Below are 23,325 nucleotides of genomic sequence, written 5' to 3'. Positions count from 1 at the left end.
TTATGTTAGCAAATTAATACACCTGCAAGGGATTGACGAATCTCCACAACTATTCAAAGTTTGTGAAATAACCTAAATGTAATAGTTTGCATATAATATATTACATTTACATTTACATTTAAGTCATTTAGCAGACGCTCTTATCCAGAGCGACTTACAAATTGGTGCATTCACCTTATGACATCCAGTGGAACAGCCACTTTACAATAGTGCATCTAAATCTTTTAAGGGGGGTGAGAAGGATTACTTTATCCTATCCTAGGTATTCCTTAAAGAGGTGGAGTTTCAGGTGTCTCCGGAAGGTGGTGATTGACTCCGCTGTCCTGGCGTCGTGAGGGAGTGTGTTCCACCATTGGGGAGCCAGAGCAGATGAACAGTTTTGACTGGGCTGAGCAAACTGTACACCTCAGTGGTAGGGAGGCGAGCAGGCCAGAGGTGGATGAACGCAGTGCCATTGTTTGGGTGTAGGGCCTGATCAGAGCCTGGAGGTACTGAGGTGCCGTTCCCCTCACAGCTATACCAGTGTGTGTTGTTTTTGTCCATCCCTGGCAGGTATAAGTCCCTGTGCCCGGAGACCTGGCCTAGCTGGCAGGGCAAGCTGGCAGACGGAGTCTCCACACTGGTCAAACACCTGGGTTACAAACCTGAGGAGTACAAACTGGGCAGGTGAGACCCTTACCCAGTGAAAACAGTCATGGCGTTACACACACACACACACACACACGTGCTAATTCTAGTGACATGCATGTATCTCCCATTAGTTTATCTACATCCCATCTCCCCAACGAGTTCAGTGTCCACTTTGTGTTGAGCTAATCCTGCAACTCTGCCTCCTCTCAGGGAAAGTCTAAAGTCCATTATGTCGTCAGGGCTGAACTAAATCCCCCCCATGCTGCTGAACACACTCTGAATGCCCCTGTGTGTTGTATAAAGGCACACTGCCAGCTGAGTGGCACTCCGTTTGCTTTTACAGATCCAAAATCTTCATCCGTTTCCCAAAGACCCTGTTTGCCACAGAGGACGCGCTGGAAACAAGAAAACACAGCCTCGGTGAGAGAGTCACGTAATCACATGGTCTTAGTTGACGGGCCGTCACCTGCTGTCTCTCCGGACTGTAGTATCCGAACCCTCTGAACATCTCTCTCTCTCTCTCTCTTTCTCTTTCTCTTTCTTTCTCTCTTTCTCTCTTCAGCCAGCAAACTGCAGTCATCCTGGAAGGGCTACAGCCAAAAGACCAAATACCGCAAACTCAGATCATCAGGTAGGAGGGCTACCCTTAACCTCTACGTCCGTGTCAGCAAGCATTTAGCTCTTCTGTCGTCACTGTGCATGTCGATTCGATCACTCTTGTCTTGTTCAGTTGGATGTTTCACTAAGCCTCTCAGAGTAGGAGTGCAGGCTTCGGATCAGTTTTTATCACAATGAATAAGATTGCATGGACAGAAGGGACCTGATCCTAGATCAGCACTGCTTGATACAGACGGGCCCGGGTCTTGATTCTCTCGCCGCTGGATCTCAATGAACTCGGGTGAAATAACAAGTCAATTGGTAAATTGTGTGTCCCTCTCCAGCGGTTGTGGTCCAGGCGTGGTGGAGGGGCATCCTGGCCTGTAGGAGGGCACAGCGCAAGAGGCAGGCCGCCAACACCATCCGCAGGTGGGGGCTCTACTGGGCACGGGTTTAACTTAACTAGGAGGGTGAAAGAAAGTTTGTGAATATTCATTAGCTTGTGACACTGCTCTCGGGCTCAATGGGCTCCCTTGGATTCCTTTCACGAGTTCTACTCATATGGAGAATCTTGTGGCAAGTATTTACCCTGACGACATCCACGCGTGTTCTGGGCCACTGTGATGTTTGCAGTGTTGCGTTGATGTGTCGAAGTTCTTTTATCAATTTGTTGCTGAAGGAGTGTTTTACAAAGCTCTCTGTCTGTGTCTTCTCAGGTTCATCAAGGGCTTCATCTACCGCCACAATGAGCGTTGTCCTGAGAATGAGTACTTCCTGGATTATGTGCGCTACTCCTTCCTGATGAAGCTGCGCAGGAACCTCCCCAAGTCGGTCCTGGACAAGAGCTGGCCCACGGCGCCGACCGCCCTCATCGAGGTAACGCAACATTACACGAGACACAGAGCTAGTCAGTAAACCGTCTCAATCACATTTCAACAGTATTATGATGTAGGTCAGGGGTTCCCAGACTTTTTCCACTCAGCCCCCCCCCCGTCCAACATTGGGGAACATTGCGCACCCACCACGTCAGCACGGTTGTGACACAAACTGTTCACACCCCTCTTGTCACCCCTCTTGTCACCCCTCTTGTCACCCCTCTTGTCACCCCTCTTGTCACCCCTCTCACCCCTCTTGTCACCCCTCTTGTCACCCCTCTTGTCACCCCCTCTTGTCACCCCTCTTGTCACCCCTCTTGTCACCCTCTTGTCACCCCTCTTGTCACCCCTCTTGTCACCCCTCTTGTCACCCCTCTTGTCACCCCTCTTGTCACCCCTCTTGTCACCCCTCTTGTCACCCCTCTTGTCACCCCTCTTGTCACCCCTCTTGTCACCCCTCTTGTTGGCAGAGAGAACTTGTTGCAGGTTTTATGCTTATTTCCTTCAATTCTACACATTTTGTCATGCGGTGCAGAGAACATGATGCAGTTTTAAAGCAAATTTTCTTGCAATTCTATACGTTTTGCCATGTCTAATGTGTAATCATGTGATATGTACACAGTACAAGTCAAAAGTTTGAACGTACATACTCATTCCAGGGTTTTTCTTTCTTTTTTACTATTTTCTACATTGTACAATAATAGTAAAGACATCAAAACTATGAAATACCACCTATGGCATAACATTTTGCAACCATCGATGTAGGCGACATTGAAACAGCTCTGTCTGAATTGAGGCATTTTTCTTGACACGTTTTGAGTTGTTAAAATGGCACGTGACGAGTCCTTCTCCATCCAATAGGCGTCGGAGCAGCTCCGTAAACTGTACATGCAGAACATGGTGTGGGGCTACTGCAGGAGGATCAACCCAGAGTGGAAACACCAGGTATATAGCGTATTATTGAGTATAGCGGTACATTTTGTATGTCCTTACAAATGAATGTGTGTTCATAGCTCTTCACCAATACGAGTTCAGAACTTCAGATGTTGGCCTTCTACTTCACCAATATAACTTCTCTCCAAACTGTTTGTCCGTTCGCTCTCTGTCTGTCAATGAAGTTGGAGCAGAAAATGGTGGCCAGTGAGATCTTCAAAAACAAGAAGGACAACTACCCCCAAAGTGTCCCAAAGCTCTTCATGGGCACAAGACTCAGTAAGTGCCTTGATAAACACGCATGCGTTCACGTGTATATACACACACACACACCTAACATTCGTCCTGTGCCTCTCTCTCCTCAGATGGAGAGGAGATTAACCCCAAGGTGTTGCAGTCACTTGGCAGTGAGAAGATGAAGGTCAGTACAGTACTAGTGTGTTTATATGCCCATTCGATTCTATATTTTGGATTTATGTAGGGTTGCATACTTGTCTTTTTAATATATACTCAGTACAGTATGTTCATGTGTTACTGATTCTTAACCCTGATCGTGTCTGTGGCATGGCTGGTCCAGCCTAGTGGTTAATGCTGCTCCCTGCAGCTCAAACGTTGTGACACACCCTCGATCTTTCCCACAGTCTCTCCTCTTGTCCAATGAAATACAAAATCTTTCAAGATATATGCCCCCCCCCCCACCAACAATGTCCCCCTCCCACTCCTCAGTATGCAGTCCCAGTGACCAAGTATGACAAGAAGGGCTACAAGGCTAATAATGTCCCCCTCCCACTCCTCAGTATGCAGTCCCAGTGACCAAGTACGACAGGAAGGACGACAAGACTAATAATGTCCCCCTCCCACTCCTCAGTATGCAGTCCCAGTGACCAAGTACGACAGGAAGGACTACAAGGCTAATAATGTCCCCCTCCCACTCCTCAGTATGCAGTCCCAGTGACCAAGTACAACAGGAAGGGCTACAAGGCTAATAATGTCCCCCTCCCACTCCTCAGTATGCAGTCCCAGTGACCAAGTATGACAGGAAGGGCTACAAGACTAATAATGTCCCCCTCCCACTCCTCAGTATGCAGTCCCAGTGACCAAGTATGACAGGAAGGGCTACAAGACTAATAATGTCCCCTCCCACTCCTCAGTATGCAGTCCCAGTGACCAAGTATGACAGGAAGGGCTACAAGGCTAATAATGTCCCCTTCCCACTCCTCAGTATGCAGTCCCAGTGACCAAGTATGACAGGAAGGGCTACAAGGCTAATAATGTCCCCCTCCCACTCCTCAGTATGCAGTCCCAGTGACCAAGTACGACAGGAAGGGCTACAAGGCTCGACCAAGGCAGCTGCTGCTCACCTCCAACTGTGCCGTCATCGTGGAGGAGGCCAAGCTCAAGCAGCGCATCGACTACGCCGCCCTCAAAGGTCAGCGGTCACATGGTTCGGGGTCGAGGATGGGTTGCTGGTCAAATGTCGTTTCAATTGAAATTTCTGTTTACTTCCTAAATTGATTGAATGGAAACGGAATGGACCCAAGCCCCTGGTTACTGTTGTCTGGGGTCCTTAGAGGCCACGCTGAATTGGTCTGAGTGATGCTCATAGTTCTCCCAATGACCATTTCTCTCTCTCTGTCTGTCCGGCCTCAGGTATCTCAGTCAGCTCTCTCAGTGACGGTGTCTTCGTACTGCACGTGCCCACTGAAGACAAAAAACAGAAGGTGAGGCTGACCTCAGCGCTGTCTTACACAGTCATAACATGGTCCTAACCCCATGGCCATAACCCCATGACACACCGGCTATTACGTACTTAACCGATGCCTCTGTTAGGTGTAGCAGTGAAGTAGCCTGATCCCAGGTCAGTTTGTGCTGTCTTGCCAACACCTAATGTCATTGTCACGCCAAACGCAAACAGATCTGGGACGGGCTAGTAGTGAAGATGTAACTCCTCTCCGGTGTCCTCTGGTCTGTAGGGAGATGTGGTGCTTCAGAGTGACCACATCATCGAGACCCTGACCAAAGTGGCCATTTGTGCCGACAAGGTCAACAGCATCAACATCAACCAGGGAAGGTGAGTTGTTGCACTGAAGCGGGCCGTGGTCGGATGGTGGATTTGATGGCGTGTCATTCTGTTTGTGGTGTAGGTATCACTTTATGTGGATAAGTCTATTTGTAGATACTGAGACCTGGAACTAGATAAGCCATGTCCTGTGTTATTCAGTGGCATCGAAAAACAGGTCTACGTTTATATTAATATTAACTATGCACAATTGACATTCTGGGGTTAAATTTCTTGCATGGAATTCTACCACCAGCTGACAGGACTTGAATTCATAGACACCATCACCATCTGCAATCCGATTAGTTTAATTTGTTAGAAAAATATGTTTTGACTGTAAATGAACTGCATCTCTTCTTTCTCTCTCTATCCCAGTATAACTTTCACGATGGGCCAAGGTAAGGAAGGGATCATAGACTTCACCTCTGGCTCTGAGCTGCTGGTTGCCAAGGCGAAGAATGGCCACCTCTCAGTGGTGAGTCGGAATAACGGAGGGATATAAAGCGTCAGTCCTCCCCTACAGGACTAATACAGTAGGTTGAAACATCAATACTGCATGATTGGAGTCAGAGTTGATTGATTATTGGAGTCCTGCACTCGTATTAATATCAGCTGACTGTACTTGACTTTTTAAAGCTGGTTGTTGTTGTGTGACGTACAGGACACGATTGTTTTGTTAACGCCCCCTGTTAAACTGTACATTGATTTTCATTGTAGGTGTATCTCTGGTAGACACCATTTTGTTCTGCACGTTTCCATTGTAAAGAGAATCAGTTATTGAGTTAAAGTTAAGGTAACTTATTTGTAATGGTTACCTCTTCTCTTCCCTGAACTATTTCAGACTGCCCCTCGACTGAACTCAAGATGATAGACATGGCTGATCATCTGACCACGCCAAGGAAGTCCTTCCTGGAATACGCTCCTATTCACCAATCACAACCGCAGACCCTTCTCTGCCTAAGCCAATCAAATGCCAGCTCTCGCTACAGGAACGGGCATGTGCTTCCAATTAAGAGAAAGTCAAGCGATTGAATTAATTGATATTTATGTTTTATATATTTTGGGGATTAATGCTTGTTATTTGAATATTACGATTTTATTATATGAAGCCAAGGAATAACAATGTTTTGGTGCATTTTCCCTGCACTACTTCTGCTTAATTTGGGAACATGAACAAGCAGTCAATGAGGGTGTATCGGGTCTTCTTTTTCTTTCCGTCATTCTTTTTTCACAATATTCTCTCTGTTCAGTAATGTAGACGTTGCACCCTCTCTGATACTACTCTTAACTGTTTGGGGGCAGAGGCTTGTGTTATAGTGGAAATGACGTAGATGGCTGATGGTATGTAGAGGCCAGGTTTGTTTTGAGCTGTCGAGAAGGGAGTTTGGTAGAGAAGGTCATAATGAAGAGTTATTTTGTTTTTCAAACTTGTGTCGACTCGGACACAATGCTCTTGAGGTTTTCCATCCGAAGGGATATTAGCAGAAAAGTCATGTGCGTGTGTGACCTTTTGACCCAGAGCATACTGGCCAGAATGTGGAGTACATTTGGTCTGTGCAGTGCCATAGATCTCTAAATCATTGTTTGATGTAAATATCACGGAGGAGCCCAAATGGAAGCGTAAACCAAAGCATTTCGGTGATGAGAAATGTGTTTTTATAATTGATTTATAATGGAAACGCCATAGTGTATGTGGGCTTTACAATGTATAATAGAGATACAGAGGGGAACAACGGTGAGAAAGGAAATTGGGGGGGTTTAGTCTTTGCATTTTATCTCTTGTTTTCCACCCAACAATTGTGCCTTTCTCCTTTACTAAGTTATTGTTAATGGATTATTTATATGTTGATGCACCAATTAAACAATGACACTTTGGGGATGACCTTGACTCCTCCGTTAGAGCCAGATGTCTCGTATGGCCTGGAAGAAGACGATTCAGAGAGAAAGACATGCATACTGTACACACACACACACACACACACACACTTACACTTCACTCCAAGTTAGACCTCTAGAATTGAAGCTTTTTGGAAAACGCGCTATGATCCATTTGCTTTCCTTTTGTGTGGCGTTTCCAGGCTGCCGTTTCCGTACTCTGGGTAAGTGTAGCAGCTCTCGTCAGGCTATAGTAGTCGTCGGGACAACGTTCACTGCTTCTTTTAACACATTTACCATTACTTTCCCGACTATGATTTTTGTGCTATCCTTTGTGACGGGGACGATGGTACAGACAAATGCACTACATATTGATATAGAATCTGTCCACAGTGTTACGCTACAATACAGCCTCACTGTTTCTGGCGTATCGACAACCGACAGCTCAGCCCTCTCAACAATGTTTTTAATGTTTTGATTGGCACTTCTGAACACAGGCCTTCAAGAGAGAAGATGCCCCATGCACTGCAGTAAATGCAATCGCGACTCTTCCTGGTGTGTTAATACCTACGTCATACCATATACATCATAGCCACGGGTGTTCTTCACAGAAAGCACACGGATCAACGGTAACATCCTCGGGAACACTTAGCTATCTTTGTAACAAACCAGAGGTGTGTTGGTATAACCCACGTGACACTACAGTTCATAGAGGTGAGTTTTAATCTACACACCTCTCTCCCCAGCAGACTTTCTGAGCAACGTTTCACTCTTCACGTTTCTGTGCTGCTTCTTCCTTTGCTTTGCCTCTTGAGTGCCCCCCCCCATCCTCTTATGACCAAGCCTCTGAGACAGCTGGCAACCCAGTGAAAGAACGGTATGACAGGTGTAATATGCCTAATTAAAGGTGTGCTACTGCACTGACGCTAGCCAAAGACGCAATAGTTGATGGATGAAATGTCTGTTAATTGTCTGTTGTATGATTATATGTCAATTTAAAGTGTTATTATTTTCCTGGTGGAAGATGTGTGCTTGGTTAGTCTGGTCCCAGATCAGTCTGTGCTCTCTTGCCAATGCCAGACAGCGCAAACAGATCTGGGACCGGGCTATTGTGTTCTGTGCTCTAATAAGAGATTTGAGCCAAGTGAGGATTTGTAAGTGTAACATTTAATTTAGATTTGTTAAAAAAAATTGTGTTGCTAATGTGCCTTGAGTTTAATAGAAATTTACAACCCATTTTGTATGGAATTCTGTGACAAATACCTCCTCGACAATGTCACTTATTCCAGAGTAAAAACTATATATACCAAAAAAATCGGATTCCAACGTTTTAGAATGTCATAGAAGTTTCTCTATAAAGCCTGTCTTCAAACCAAATCCTATTTTTTAATAATTTACAATCAGTCCTGAGTGTCTGTATGCACCATCATGTAGAATTAGACCAACACGCTAAAGATAAAATGTAAAAAAAATAAACTTTAAATTATATTATTCTGTCTGGGTCCTTCATTACAAACATCCTTCCTTGATAATTTGATGCATTTTAACAGTAAAACTACATTATGCAAGTAATCTTTACTCTGAATTATACTGTGCGGTCTTTATAAATCCCAAGCCAGAACAGCTAAAACCTACCAACCTACCGTCGTGTTGAAATGACGTTTTGATCTCAAGGGACTGTACGAAGTGACGCAATCCTCAGCTGCGATGAGGAATTTGACATTTATCTCTAGTCTTGAGTTTGAATAGTCTCTCTGCTCTATAGGTGTATAAAACCAACACACCAGGTTTTAATAATAGTTTTGAACTGTTATTTAAAAACATGGCATTGGTGGTTAATCAATGTTCACTTATAGACTAGACTAGGTATATCAGTGAGTCATCATTCGGGAAAGTTGATATAATTTCACTTTCAAAAGGGGTAAATTTATTTTTAGCAATCATTCTACCTTTCATGTTCTGACATTTTGACACATTTGACACTGATGCCATAACTTTTATTGTAATAATCATGTTATAACCTGTAATGCATTAAATTGTAATCTTAGTGGCAACAGGTTATTATGGAATCTTGCAAACTCAGCGGATTAAAGTCTGTTTTGGGAAGTCCGATATTACACCATTAAAAATAAATATATATTTATTTTCTAGTTATGTTGACTTAATAATTACAATTCAATAACACAACATTTATAGTTGACAAGTTTGTTTTATAGCCTAAGCTACAATGTCAGACTAATATTATTTTCTGTTTTTAGCTGAAATGACAACTGCGACTATGTGGACCTGTATTGCTCCATTTTTATGCTGTAAACAACGCCTTGATTTACAGAAAGGAATGCGGAAGAACCACTTCCATATTCAAACCACTTCTCCTGCGAGTCTTGTATGTTGTTGAATAAGTGGGCAACAGACAAATATATTCTGGTAAACCAGTCACCGCAAGAGTGAGTCTCCCCAGTCCCCATAATGGCGGTGGGGCCACGCAGTATAGAACTACAGGAGCGTCGTGTGCAACTGGTGGAGAGCTGGAGCCAAAATGTCACCCACCTCCAGGAGCTTCTTTATCAGGTAGGGGCTCTTACTGAGGAGGACCTCAGCCTAGTGAGAGGGGGAGGTCGCCCGGGGGAGAGGGACTGCATGAGGACTCTGCTGGATGTGCTACACGGGCGTGGAGAGGAAGCCTGTCGAGCCTTCTTTCATGTACTACAGTCACAGAGAGCCAACACAGAGTCAGGGTCTATGCTAGCTGCTGTCCCACCCAAGGGCACTGGAACCAGCAGCAGTGACTCTGGTCCAACCAACATGCAGGAGCACTTGAGGAAACACAAGGACATATTAGGCAGGCAGCACGGTCCCGTTGATTACCTTAGGATCGGGACTAGTAACTCAGAGAGCGTTAATGAGCCTGGTTCCTTTACAGATATTACGTTGTCCAGGTGCGTGGGCTACTCTGTTCCCCTGCAGTACCACCAGCACGAGGCAGCCATGGTGGGTGATGCCTTCCGGAGCCAGGACCAGGTCTGTACCTTTCAAGATGTCTGCCAGAGTCTGCTGTCTGTTCCAGGAGACAATATGACTCTGCTCTCGGGGGTGGCTGGCAGTGGGAAGACCACCGTGGTTATACGTCTGATTTATGAGTGGGCCAGGAACTCTGACTCCCAGAAGATAGTCCTGTCCCTATCCTTCAGAGAGCTCAATCTGCTCAGTGAGCCGCAGAGCTTGCAGGAGCTTCTTCTGGTGCACTACAGCCACCTCAAACCTGTTCTGGCCCGGGTCGTTGACTCCCAACCCAGCCGGATCCTGCTCATCTTGGACGGGCTCGATGAGTTCCGCTTCCCTCTGGACTTTGAACGGAGTCCCAAGTGCTCGGATCCGGAGCGGAGGCTGGGCATGGGGGAGATGGTGGTGAACCTGATCAAGGGTCACCTCCTCCCCGGTATCTCCATCCTGGTCACATCACGGCCCCACGCCGTCTCCAAGGTCCCTCCACTGCTGGTGACCCAGCTCTACAGCGTCCTGGGCTTCTCCACAGACCAGCAGAGGCACTACTTTGAGCAGAGCTGCAGCTCTCCCCTGGTGGCCTCTGCCGTGTGGGGCTACGTTTCCTCCTACCAGCCCCTCCAGCTCATGTGTCGTATACCGGCCTTCTGCTGGATAGTCTCCACTGCCCTCCGTGACGGAGCCCCCAGCTACTTTAGCCAAGTCACCACCACCACTCTGCCCAGTACAGCTAGGACAACGCCAGCAGGCTCCAGTGATACCACCAACAACAGCGCTGAAAAAGCCACTCCAACCCCTTCCATCTTCTCCTTCACTGTTCCCAGTGTGACGTTAATGAGCGGCGATGTCAAGCCCATCACCATCACAGAGATCTACTGCTGCTTCCTCAAGTCCGTCCTGGTGTTCCACGGAGAGGGCCGCAGCCAGGAAGGCTGCAGCCCGCAGCGTCTCCAGGAGGCCCCGCGGGTCCTAAAGGAGATGCGGCCCATGCTGAGAGACCTGGGAGCCCTGGCCTTCCAGGGCCTACTGGAGCGGCGCTTCCTCTTCGACCAGGCTGATCTGAGCTCTTTCTCCCTGGACTGCAGCGGGCTGTCCAAGGCCTTCCTGGTGGAGATCCTCAGAGAGGACCGGGCCTCGCTCACCTACCAGAGGAGCTTCCACTTCCTCCACACTAGTGTACAGGAGTTCCTGGCTGCTCTGTACTACGTCCTGCAGGCCCTCTCCGGCTCAGACCCGTTCTTAGGCCTCAAGTCAGCCGTCGTTGTAGCCATGTTTCCAGTCTCCCTGCACAAAGTGTTAACCTCCACTGCTAATAAGCTCCTGACGCCCAGACGGCTCCTGCGCAGATGCATCAAGAAGGCTTTCTCCTGGGGTGGACACCATCAGTCTGGTCACATGGACCTCTTCTGCAGGTCAAATAATATGTGCATAAAAAACATAGACAAAAGTAATGTTGTGTTTTGTAATTCACTTCATCCCATATTAACGTTCAGAAAATGTCTCTGAACTTATTTTTCTCTCCATTAATTGTAGATTATTTTTTATTTTTCTCCTTAGATTTGTATCTGGCTTATTGGTACCTCAAACCCGTGTCATCCTGGATGGACTATTTCCAGGCAGATCCCATATATTCCCATCTCTCTCTTCCTCCTCTCTATCCCTGCCCTCTCCTTCTCCTCCTCCTTTCACCCCTCCCTTTCTCCTGAGCCTGCTCCACTGCCAGCTCCAATGTGGCAGACTGAGTCCAGAGAGGCAGGTCAACGTGTGCCACTGCCTGTACGAGGCCCAGGACCCAGGCCTGGTGCAGCGTCTACAATCCTGGCTGCAGGTCCTGGCCCAGCAACAGGTCCCAGACCAGTCTGGCCCAGCCAAGAGGGACTGGAGCGAGCTGGCCTTCCTGCTGCAGCTGATCCCAGACCTGCAGGATCTGAATCTGGAGGCCCAGGGGCTGGACGCAGAAGGCCTGCGCAGATTGTTGCCTGTACTCCCTCTCTTCAGCACCCTCAGGTGGGCTAAGTCATGTGTAAAACCTTAAATCAGGCTTAATCCAAACACAAAAATTAAGTTATTTATATTTTTCTCCAAACAGTATGCGTTTCTTGATACGTGAGAACGAAAACCCTGTATTTATCTCCTGTATTCGTTCCTCATAAAGGCTAGGGCAGAATCCACTGGGTCCAGAGGGGGCAGTTGTGTTAGCCTGTGCCCTGCAGAGCCCAGACTGCCGTGTCGAGAGACTGTGGTGAGGACAGTATAAGGGCTAATTGAAGCAGAGAGAATAGTTGGATAGGACAACTGACATCACCACCTTGGAGGGACTACATGCACTCATTTTTATTTTCTGTTGCAATGCGGTTTAAAACGTTTTCCATGGCATGCCCTAATGAACACAACCCTGTGGAATTGTTCCTTTTCCAGGGTGGTGGGGACAGGACTGGGTTGTGAGGGACTCAATGTGCTTACAGAAGGACTGAAAGACAACCACACAGTGGTCGACCTCAGGTAACACAGGATATCAATGCTCTGATAGGCTACAGGTACTCAATAAAACGAATAAAACTATTATAAAGCAGTCTCTCACCAATCATTGTCTGCCATCATTCCATGGTTAAAGGATGGCCATCAATCACATTGGCGATGTGGGAGCGGGCTATCTGGCGGATCTACTGCGGACCAATCATACACTTTAAGATGTCAGGTGAGGATGGGAAAGCACTGCGATCAAAGATATCATCCTTTGCGGTTAAAAACAGCCTAGTTACACATCTGTGGTCAAGTTCTCTCACATTCTCATGTCAGTTCACACTAGGTAATTACAAGAATAGGGCCTGGATTCAAACGATTGCAGATGTGCACCATCACTGTACCTAGGTTATTAATCTGTCTTGGATTGATCCTGGGCCATAGGCTTTTGGTCAACAGACTTGTTTTTGTGTTCCTCAGGCTCCGTGACAACCAGATTACTGATAAGGGAGCAGAACTCCTCATGGAAGCACTGACTGAGAATACCACTCTGGAACATCTCTGGTGAGCAGTATACACACACACATACTCTGTTATACCATGCGGTCATCCCCCTCTTCAAAGGGGGTGACACTCTAAACCCAAACTGTTATAGACCTATACACTGCCCATCCTGCCCTGTCTCTCAAAAGTCTTTGAAAACCAAGTTAATAAACAGATCACTGACCATTTCGAATCCCACTGTACCTTCTCCGCTGTGCAATCCGGTTTCCGAGCTGGTCACGGGTGCACCTCAGCCACGCTCAAGGTACTAAACGATATCATAACCGCCATCGATAAAAGACATTACTGTGCAGCCATCTTCATCAACCTGGCCAAGGCTTTCGACTCTGTCAATCACCGTAATCTAATCGGTAGACTCAACAGCCTTGGTTTCACAAATGACTGCCTTGCCTGGTTCACCAACTACTTCTCAGACAGAGTTCAGTGTGTCAAATCGGAGGGCCTGTTGTCCGGACCTCTGGCAGTCTCTATGGGGGTACCACAGGGTTCCACCTCTACACAGACGATACCATTCTGTATACATCTGGCCCTTCTTTGGACACTGTGTTAACCTCCATACGAGCTTCAATGCCATACAACACTCCTTCTGTGGCGTCCAACTGCACTTAAACACTAGTAAAACGAAATGCATGCTTTTCAACCGTTCGCTGCCCGCACCCGCCCGCCCGACGAGCGTCTACTCTGGACGGTTCTGACTCAGAATATGTGGACAACTACAAATACCTAGGTGTCTAGCTAGACTGTAAACTCCTTCCAGACTAACCCTGCCAATGACTGGAACGAATTGCAAAAATCGCTGAAGCTGGAGACTTATATTTCCCTCACTAACTTTTAACAACTGCTATCTGAGCAGCTAACCGATCGCTGCAGCTGTACATAGCCCATCTGTAAATTGCCCACCCAATCTACCTACCTCATCCCCATATTGTTTTTATTTACTTTTCTGCTCTTTTGCACACCAGTATTTCTACTTGCACATCATCATCTGCTCATCTACCACTCCAGTGTTATTTGACTAAATATGATTACTTCGCTACTATGGCCTATTTATTGCCTTACCACCTCACGCCATTTGCACACACTGTATATAGACTTGATTTTTTTCTATTGTGTTATTGACTGTACGCTTGTTTATTCCATGTGTAACCCTGTGTTGTTGTTTGTGTCGCACTGCTTTGCTTTATCTTGTCCAGATCGCCGTTGTAAATGAGAAGTTGTTCTCAACTAGCCGACCTGGTTAAATAAAGGTGAAAAAAAATATATGCTCCAATTAAAACATTTGAATTCCAATCTGGAGGTATGCATTTAAAAAAATATATGTTTTACCTTTATTTAACTAGACAAGTGGGCTAAAAACAAATTCTTATTTTCAATGACGGCCTAGGAACAGTGGGTTAACTGACTTGTTCAGGGGCAGAACGACAGATTTTTACCTTGTCAGCTCGGGGATTTGATCTTGCAACTTTTCGGTTACTGGCCCAACACTCTAACCGCTAGGCTACATGCCACCCCATCTGTAACCTTAACATCTTAGCATCTGTAACCTTAACGTCTTAGCATCTGTAACCTTAACATCTTAGCATCTGTAACCTTAACATCTTAGCATCTGTAACCTTAACATCTTAGCATCTGTAACCTTAACATCTTAGCATCTGTAACCTTACCATCTTTCATTTAGTTGACTTAGCATTGATACTGTTATCTGCTCAGTTTCCTACTATTTGAACAAGATAATATTTTACATATGTTGATATTTCATTGTGACTTTGTCTCTTTGCTCAGGATGTTTGACAACAAGTTATCAAAGGAGGGAGTCAGGAAGCTGAAGGAGTTTGCCAGGAGCACATCTCATCTGGACATCAAAGTGTGCATCTGATTTCATCTGCCTTTCCTGTTGCTGATGATAGACTCCAAGTACTTTATCATTGGTGGATGATGTGGTTGTTTATAATTTGTGTGATATGGTACTTTTGCACATATACATGGTATGAAAAATGTTATAAAAAAATGTTATAAAATGTTATTAGTATTTAATTATTATTTTTGTTCAAAGAACTAAGAGTTTATATTTGGTTGTCAGGTTGTAATAGGTCAATGAATGGAGCCATAGGTCAATGAAATCGTCTGCAATAGGTCTACACGTTTTTCCAACAGGTTGCCTTCTTGTGTTGTCAGAAACGCCACCAAGTAACGAGTTTAAACGTTTAAACAGCACTTCCATGGATGGCCAGCAGGGAGCAATAGACCTGCATACATACACATGACCTACTGGAAGGCTAGGGTCATATGTGCAAAATTTAGATGATCATGTTCACTCTAACAAAGTTGGGCATTAATGGGTTAACAATAATTTGTTGGTAGCCAACTACATTTCACTACTTAGAATTAATATAGAAATGTATTAAGTTGAGAGTATTTCTTTATTCTACCACAAGATGTCACCATCAATTTAAACTTTTCTGCAGTGTTTTTGTTTGCATCCTTCCTAGTCTGGTCCATGGGGACATACATGCATGTCATTATCCTTTGTTTCCCATTTCCATAGAAAAAGGAAAATATGTAAAGTACCTGAATCATAAGGTGATTTTTGTGATGCTCAGGGACAGTGCTACTATTACTACAAATCGAATTCTATACTTTGTCACCTGTGAAGGTAGAAACTCATAATCCCTTTATGCACTTTGGAAAAAGTTTGTCTGGAAATATTTTTAAAAAACATCGGGAAAATGCTTCCCATTTAACTCAAGTTTGCTATTTTTGTTTTATCTATAATTAGACTAGACAATGTACGAACCTCTACATGTAATTGAAAATAAAACAATGCGTGCAAGTCCTTATTTAAATTCATATTATTTGCCATAACACCCACGTCTTCTGTGTCAAAACATTAGCTGGCTGTTTGTACCAATTATTTATTTAATAATTTAAGCGCTCTCTGATTGGTTTGAGCTCTTCTCTAGCTCGGGGCCTGGCCAATGGAGACGCAGGCTTGTTTGTGCAGCTTTCGGTGGCGAAAATAAAAGCAGGAATCGGCGTTGAAAAGAGAAATGTTGATGCAAAGAAACAATTAGCATCAAGTCTACAATCTACCTTATATAGATAGATTTTAATACAAAGACAGAGTCCAGTCAGAGGAGAGGTAGGCGACCTTGTTCTTGGTTCCAGACACTCCGGTATGGTACCGCACTTTAGGGATGCTCTACTGTTATTCTAAGGGGAGGAATCTGTAAATTCTCTACTTTGCTTTTATTGAAAATTGATCACTGAAAAAACAATATATATATATATATGAGTGCAGAAATGCAATATTGTTTATATTTTGTCATATCTTCGTAGCCGGGCCTGAAATGATGTAGACTGGTTATCCGAGACAAATCATGCAACAATGTTCCAATTGAAAGTTCTCTTTAAAATGACTGTAGGCCTATCAAGGACAGTATGAGTCAGTTAAACTATGAATTTGATGTTAACATGAGGTGTTTATTGTTGCTTGCAGTGCTGTTAGTTTTCAATATAGCAACTTTACTGTTACATATTGTCTAGTGCACGTGATTTAAGAGGGTGATCGTCCCAGTTATGTTTTTGTTTATGGTGTTTTCCTTGAGTCGCCTATACACCGTTTGCAACGCTTTATTTTCAATTATTTTAGGGAAATAACAGCATGCAGTTGACTTTTTCAGTGTCATTTTATCCTGATTTTATTTTGCATTTCTACAGATTGAGTTTAAGAGTTTATATTTTTAATGTCCATATGGATATTTGCTTTGCAACGAAGTACAGCCATATTAGATAACTGTCCTTACCTGTGTGTCCATTTATTACTATTTTTAGTAATAACAATAACATTGTGCTTCATAATAATAGTGAAACCATACAATGTCGTTGCTGCCAAAACAGCAGCAACAAAGGACATTGAGATTTGTGAAACTGCATGGAAGCTGCAGGCTAAATGCAGTTTTGTTGCGAACGGTGAGACTATTCTTATGCACTCCGTGCTGTGTTTCTGATACTGAACAGCTGGTCTTCGTGCGAAAGAGATGGGGTGGGGTTGCAGGAGGCGCATTGAGAGGGCTGATATATTTCAGTCCAGCTCACACCAGTTTACAGGGCTGCTCACTTCTACCATGCTGCTATTGTTTAAGAACCTCACAAGGACTCGGCGAATCCAAATATAGGCTTAATACACAGTGTCAATAGTGCTGAGGACCTGACCTTCACACATATCAATAAAATAACCAACATGAATAGTCTAATATGTAGTAAAAAATCAAATGACCTCATAGACTAATATAGTATGCAATGCATGTCTAATGGTTAGTTGGTCAGTGGGTCTGTTCACCGCTGGTCATACAATTATTTGGGAATGAATTTGACAAAATATGAATGTATCACAAAATGTAGCCTGAAACATAGGCTTAGTACGAGCAACGTATCCTCGTCATTATATATTACGTAACATATATATTGTATATTACGGTTAGCCCATAGGCATGTATTGATGTCGGGTGAAGATGGGAACAAAACGTTCTCATTGCTGAGAATCTCGCGCCGCACTGGTTCGAACCTGCGGGATCTTGGCCTCACGTGGAGTCATCCTTGGTAACGTTATTAATATGCAGCCAATGGTGGAGGTCCAGGAAACAGTCTGCCAATCAGAGGGAGCTGGTGCGGTGTTTTGGGACATGAGTAGGGCGGGTTTTGTTGTCCAGGCACTCTCATTGAAGAGCTCAGCTGTTTTGTAATAGTGACAAATTATTAACCTACAAGGATAAAGACAAGGGAAGCCCAGTTACTTAAAGGCTGATAGCTTTAGTCTTATACTGTACACATTCCATAATTAGTGTATGTATTGGCTACCTCTGATGTATCCCTCACTAACTCATATACAGTTTCTTATAGTATGAATGTCAAACAACTACCAAATGTGTCTCTTCACACTCTTAGACCTGACCCTTAATATGTATCGACCTTATCTTCCAGGCCACCAGCCCTCCTTCGTTCTACGAGCCTCGTTGTGCCCCTCGTCTCCTCGTGAAGATGGCACCCTCCCTGGCCACAGCCTTCTCCAGGCGCTGGTGGATGGCTGTGACAGCGGTCATAGAGAACCTGCTGTTCTCTGCTGTGCTGCTGGGCTGGGGCTCCCTGCTCATCATGCTCAAGTCTGAAGGCTTCTACTCCTACCTCTGCAGAGAACCTGGTAAGGCTGTGTATCATGATGCACTACAATACCCATCATGCACTGTGTTGTATAACCTGTTTTGTCACTATAGGTGGTTGGGAAATTGAGACAATTGGTCTGATTTATACAGTATAACACTATTCCAGGTGCTCAATGCTATTTTACGTTGTAGGCCATTTTTATTACAATGAATAGGAAACCCCAAAAAGGGAATACTGTTATTACATGGGTTATACCTGTGTTATTATATAAGTATTGTAGATGTGAGAATGATGGAAGGTTTTTGTTGCTTCAGTGAATGTGTAGTTTTTGTTGCTTTAAATACTTGTTTTCATTGTGACATTTAGCAACCTTTGTTTTTATAGCACCCCCCTCTATATCTATTATTGGGGGAAAGGGAGATACCTAGTCAGTTGTCCAACTGAATGTTTTCAACTGAAACGCCTCTTCAGCATGTGAGACAGGTGAATGGGTATCACTTGGGCTTGGAAGGTCTGACAAAGATTGAGTGTGTTTTAAGCTATCCTACTTATTATGCTTATATCATTCAGCAACAAAAGGTGTTTCTATTTCACTACTGTGAGACGAAGAGGACTTTATGTGTCTGTGTAGTTTTAATTCAATTTGTTGGAATGGTACAACACTTCAATGGGGCTCTTTAGAACAATACCGTACGTTATTTCATTGGGGGGTTACAATAGAAGGATGTGATAGAATGTTCAGATCAAAAGGATGCTCTGTGGGTGAGGATAGGATGAAGGGGTGAGGGGTTTCTAATCCAATCACATTGAGCAGAGGAATTGAATGAGTTTCCACTTATAATTGACATGATCAGTTCCTCCCGAGGGGCTTTGTCTACTTCAATGCAAATGTAACCAGTACCAAATTCACAGTCATAGAGTAGGAGTGCTGATATAGGATCAGTTTCTCCTTTTAGATCATGACTAAGATTACATAGACAGGAAGACCTGATCCTAGATCAGGACTTCTACTCTGAAATGCTTTACGAATACAGGCCCAGAGCAACTACTGCAGAATATGACATAATTGGGGGTTTTTAACAGTTTTTTTGATGTTGCCATAAAGGACAGCAAGTGGCCTTTTAGAAAAACACACCTATACAAGCCTGGCTAGTGTTGAAAGTGTGTGAGAGGGATTTATTATATCATTGTCCAAGACACTTGCGTTGTTTCCAGCCCAGCCAAAGTTGAGCTTTGAGACAAAAAAACACATCAATAGCAGTCAGCCTGTTTAATAAGCCTCTAATGCAGCGATGATTCAGAGCTCTCTATCTCTGTGGGGATTTAATGGTTCCACTAAATCACCCACATCACAGAGATGATGAATGAAACCAAGGGGTGGTGGGATGAAAGTACCAGGTACATTTCCAGGTGCTCACAAGGGCATCTTTTGTTTTATTGGTTTATTTGCATCTAAATGCTACAGCAAACCGGTGACTTGGATCTCTCTCTCTCTCTCTCTCTGTGTTCCCATAGTCTATGACTCGTCTGTCCTCCTTTCATCTTTCAAATACACAGACACTTAGGGAGGCAGTGGGCCGAAAATATGTGTCATCACTGAGATCTTGAGATGATAGGACAAATAAAGCACAGCATCATGGCCTGTGATGGACTAGAATATATAATAATATCATTAGAACATGGCCTGTGATGGACTAGAACATATAATAATATCATTAGAACATGGCCTGTGATGGACTAGAATGTAATAATATCATTAGAACATGGCCTGTGATGGACTAGAACGTAATAATATCATTAGAACATGGCCTGTGATGGACTAGAACGTAATAATATCATTAGAACATGGACTGTGATGGACTAGAACATATAATAATATCATTAGAACATGGCCTGTGATGGACTAGAACATAATAATATCATTAGAACATGGCCTGTGATGGACTAGAACGTAATAATATCATTAGAACATGGACTGTGATGGACTAGAACATATAATAATATCATTAGAACATGGCCTGTGATGGACTAGAACATATAATAATATCATTAGAACATGGCCTGTGATGGACTAGAACGTAATAATATCATTAGAACATGGACTGTGATGGACTAGAACATATAATAATATCATTAGAACATGGCCTGTGATGGACTAGAATGTAATAATATCATTAGAACATGGCCTGTGATGGACTAGAACGTAATAATATCATTAGAACATGGACTGTGATGGACTAGAACGTAATAATATCATTAGAACATGGCCTGTGATGGACTAGAACATATAATAATATCATTAGAACATGGCCTGTGATGGACTAGAACGTAATAATATCATTAGAACATGGCCTGTGATGGACTAGAACATATAATAATATCATTAGAACATGGCCTGTGATGGATGGACATTAGAACATAGAATGGACTAGAACGTAATAATATCATTAGAACATGGCCTGTGATGGACTAGAACGTAATAATATCATTAGAACATGGACTGTGATGGACTAGAACGTAATAATATCATTAGAACATGGCCTGTGATGGACTAGAACATATAATAATATCATTAGAACATGGCCTGTGATGGACTAGAACATATAATAATATCATTAGAACATGGCCTGTGATGGACTAGAACATATAATAATATCATTAGAACATGGCCTGTGATGGACTAGAACGTAATAATATCATTAGAACATGGCCTGTGATGGACTAGAACGTAATAATATCATTAGAACATGGCCTGTGATGGACTAGAACGTAATAATATCATTAGAACATGGCCTGTGATGGACTAGAACATATAATAATATCATTAGAACATGGCCTGTGATGGACTAGAACATATAATAATATCATTAGAACATGGCCTGTGATGGACTAGAACGTAATAATATCATTAGAACATGGCCTGTGATGGACTAGAACGTAATAATATCATTAGAACATGGCCTGTGATGGACTAGAACGTAATAATATCATTAGAACATGGCCTGTGATGGACTAGAAAGTAATAATATCATTAGAACATGGCCTGTGATGGACTAGAACGTAATAATATCATTAGAACATGGCCTGTGATGGACTAGAACGTAATAATATCATTAGAACATGGCCTGTGATGGACTAGAACGTAATAATATCATTAGAACATGGACTGTGATGGACTAGAACGTAATAATATCATTAGAACATGGCCTGTGACCGACTAGAACATATAATAATATCATTAGAACATGGCCTGTGATGGACTAGAACATATAATAATATCATTAGAACATGGCCTGTGATGGACTAGAACGTAATAATATCATTAGAACATGGCCTGTGATGGACTAGAACGTAATAATATCATTAGAACATGGCCTGTGATGGACTAGAACGTAATAATATCATTAGAACATGGCCTGTGATGGACTAGAACGTAATAATATCATTAGAACATGGCCTGTGATGGACTAGAACGTAATAATATCATTAGAACATGGCCTGTGATGGACTAGAATGTAATAATATCATTAGAACATGACCTGTGATGGACTAGAATGTAATAATATCATTAGAACATGACCTGTGATGGACTAGAACGTAATAATATCATTAGAACATGGCATGTGATGGACTAGAACGTAATAATATCATTAGAACATGGCCTGTGATGGACTAGAACATAATAATATCATTAGAACATGGCCTGTGATGGACTAGAACGTAATAATATCATTAGAACATGGCCTGTGATGGACTAGAACGTAATAATATCATTAGAACATGGCCTGTGATGGACTAGAACGTAATAATATCATTAGAACATGACCTGTGATGGACTAGAATGTAATAATATCATTAGAACATGACCTGTGATGGACTAGAATGTAATAATATCATTAGAACATGGCCTGTGACCGACTAGAACATATAATAATATCATTAGAACATGGCCTGTGATGGACTAGAACATATAATAATATCATTAGAACATGGCCTGTGATGGACTAGAATGTAATAATATCATTAGAACATGGCCTGTGATGGACTAGAACATATAATAATATCATTAGAACATGGCCTGTGATGGACTAGAACGTAATAATATCATTAGAACATGGCCTGTGATGGACTAGAACGTAATAATATCATTATAACATGGCCTGTGATGGACTAGAACGTAATAATATCATTAGAACATGGCCTGTGATGGACTAGAACGTAATAATATCATTAGAACATGGCCTGTGATGGACTAGAACGTAATAATATCATTAGAACATGGCCTGTGATGGACTAGAATGTAATAAAATCATTAGAACATGACCTGTGATGGACTAGAATGTAATAATATCATTAGAAAATGACCTGTGATGGACTAGAACGTAATAATATCATTAGAACATGGCCTGTGATGGACTAGAATGTAATAATATCATTAGAACATGACCTGTGATGGACTAGAACGTAATAATATCATTAGAACATGGCCTGTGATGGACTAGAACGTAATAATATCATTAGAACATGGCCTGTGATGGACTAAAAGTAATAATATCATTAGAACATGGCCTGTGATGGACTAGAACATATAATAATATCATTAGAACATGGCCTGTGATGGACTAGAACGTAATAATATCATTAGAACATGGCCTGTGATGGACTAGAACGTAATAATATCATTAGAACATGGCCTGTGATGGACTAGAACGTAATAATATCATTAGAACATGGCCTGTGATGGACTAGAACGTAATAATATCATTAGAACATGGCCTGTGATGGACTAAAAGTAATAATATCATTAGAACATGACCTGTGATGGACTAGAACGTAATAATATTATTAGAACATGGCCTGTGATGGACTAGAACGTAATAATATCATTAGAACATGGCCTGTGATGGACTAAAAGTAATAATATCATTAGAACATGGCCTGTGATGGACTAGAACGTAATAATATCATTAGAACATGGCCTGTGATGGACTAGAACGTAATAATATCATTAGAACATGGCCTGTGATGGACTAAAAGTAATAATGTCATTAGAACATGGCCTGTGATGGACTAAAAGTAATAATATCATTAGAACATGACCTGTGATGGACTAGAACGTAATAATATCATTAGAACATGGCCTGTGATGGACTAGAATGTAATAAT

The 23,325-nt window shown here is 43.0% G+C and overlaps 3 protein-coding genes across 11 annotated transcripts in view; all 3 read left to right on the top strand.

The window, feature by feature from the left end:
- LOC118396381 (unconventional myosin-Ic-like) overlaps positions 1-8,460 on the top strand; it is a 70,211-nt gene extending 61,751 nt beyond the window's left edge. For 5 of the 7 annotated variants that reach the window (XM_052524625.1, XM_052524620.1, XM_052524619.1 and 2 more), the window contains exons 20-32: positions 553-666; positions 974-1,050; positions 1,193-1,261; positions 1,572-1,656; positions 1,944-2,103; positions 2,964-3,047; positions 3,221-3,314; positions 3,401-3,456; positions 4,329-4,464; positions 4,686-4,756; positions 5,009-5,106; positions 5,470-5,627; positions 5,936-8,460. In XM_052524625.1, the coding sequence (XP_052380585.1) occupies positions 553-666; positions 974-1,050; positions 1,193-1,261; positions 1,572-1,656; positions 1,944-2,103; positions 2,964-3,047; positions 3,221-3,314; positions 3,401-3,456; positions 4,329-4,464; positions 4,686-4,756; positions 5,009-5,106; positions 5,470-5,596 (1,171 nt within the window). In that variant the 3' untranslated portion in view covers positions 5,597-5,627; positions 5,936-8,460. The remainder of the gene's footprint in view (positions 1-552; positions 667-973; positions 1,051-1,192; positions 1,262-1,571; positions 1,657-1,943; positions 2,104-2,963; positions 3,048-3,220; positions 3,315-3,400; positions 3,457-4,328; positions 4,465-4,685; positions 4,757-5,008; positions 5,107-5,469; positions 5,628-5,935) is intronic. The other 2 variants (XM_052524615.1, XM_052524612.1) reach the window with 1 other exon arrangement.
- A 122-nt stretch (positions 8,461-8,582) lies between these two features.
- LOC118384923 (NLR family member X1-like) lies at positions 8,583-15,836 on the top strand. 2 transcript variants are annotated; one of them, XM_035771635.2, is made up of 8 exons: positions 8,583-8,890; positions 9,228-11,384; positions 11,530-11,979; positions 12,128-12,214; positions 12,391-12,474; positions 12,587-12,670; positions 12,916-12,999; positions 14,782-15,836. In XM_035771635.2, exons 2-6 carry the CDS (start codon positions 9,439-9,441, stop codon positions 12,660-12,662), a joined length of 2,643 nt encoding a protein of 880 aa, XP_035627528.1. In that variant the 5' UTR covers positions 8,583-8,890; positions 9,228-9,438; the 3' UTR covers positions 12,663-12,670; positions 12,916-12,999; positions 14,782-15,836. The 2 variants fall into 2 exon arrangements, with proteins under 2 accessions (XP_035627528.1, XP_035627543.1); XM_035771650.2 differs by lacking the exon at positions 12,128-12,214.
- A 141-nt stretch (positions 15,837-15,977) lies between these two features.
- The window catches only part of LOC118384915 (large neutral amino acids transporter small subunit 4-like), a 34,281-nt gene continuing 26,933 nt past the window's right edge, over positions 15,978-23,325 (top strand). Inside the window, exons 1-2 of one of the 2 annotated variants that reach the window (XM_052524606.1) lie at positions 15,978-16,138; positions 17,980-18,196. In XM_052524606.1, coding sequence (XP_052380566.1) covers positions 18,037-18,196 — 160 coding nt within the window. In that variant the 5' untranslated portion in view covers positions 15,978-16,138; positions 17,980-18,036. Of the gene's footprint in view, positions 16,173-17,979; positions 18,197-23,325 lie in introns of both variants that reach the window. The other variant, XM_052524607.1, reaches the window with a different exon arrangement.

This window comes from Oncorhynchus keta, chromosome 1 (assembly GCF_023373465.1).
Source record: "Oncorhynchus keta strain PuntledgeMale-10-30-2019 chromosome 1, Oket_V2, whole genome shotgun sequence".
Lineage (NCBI taxonomy): Eukaryota > Metazoa > Chordata > Actinopteri > Salmoniformes > Salmonidae > Oncorhynchus > Oncorhynchus keta.
This window is presented reverse-complemented; position numbering and strand designations above follow the sequence as displayed.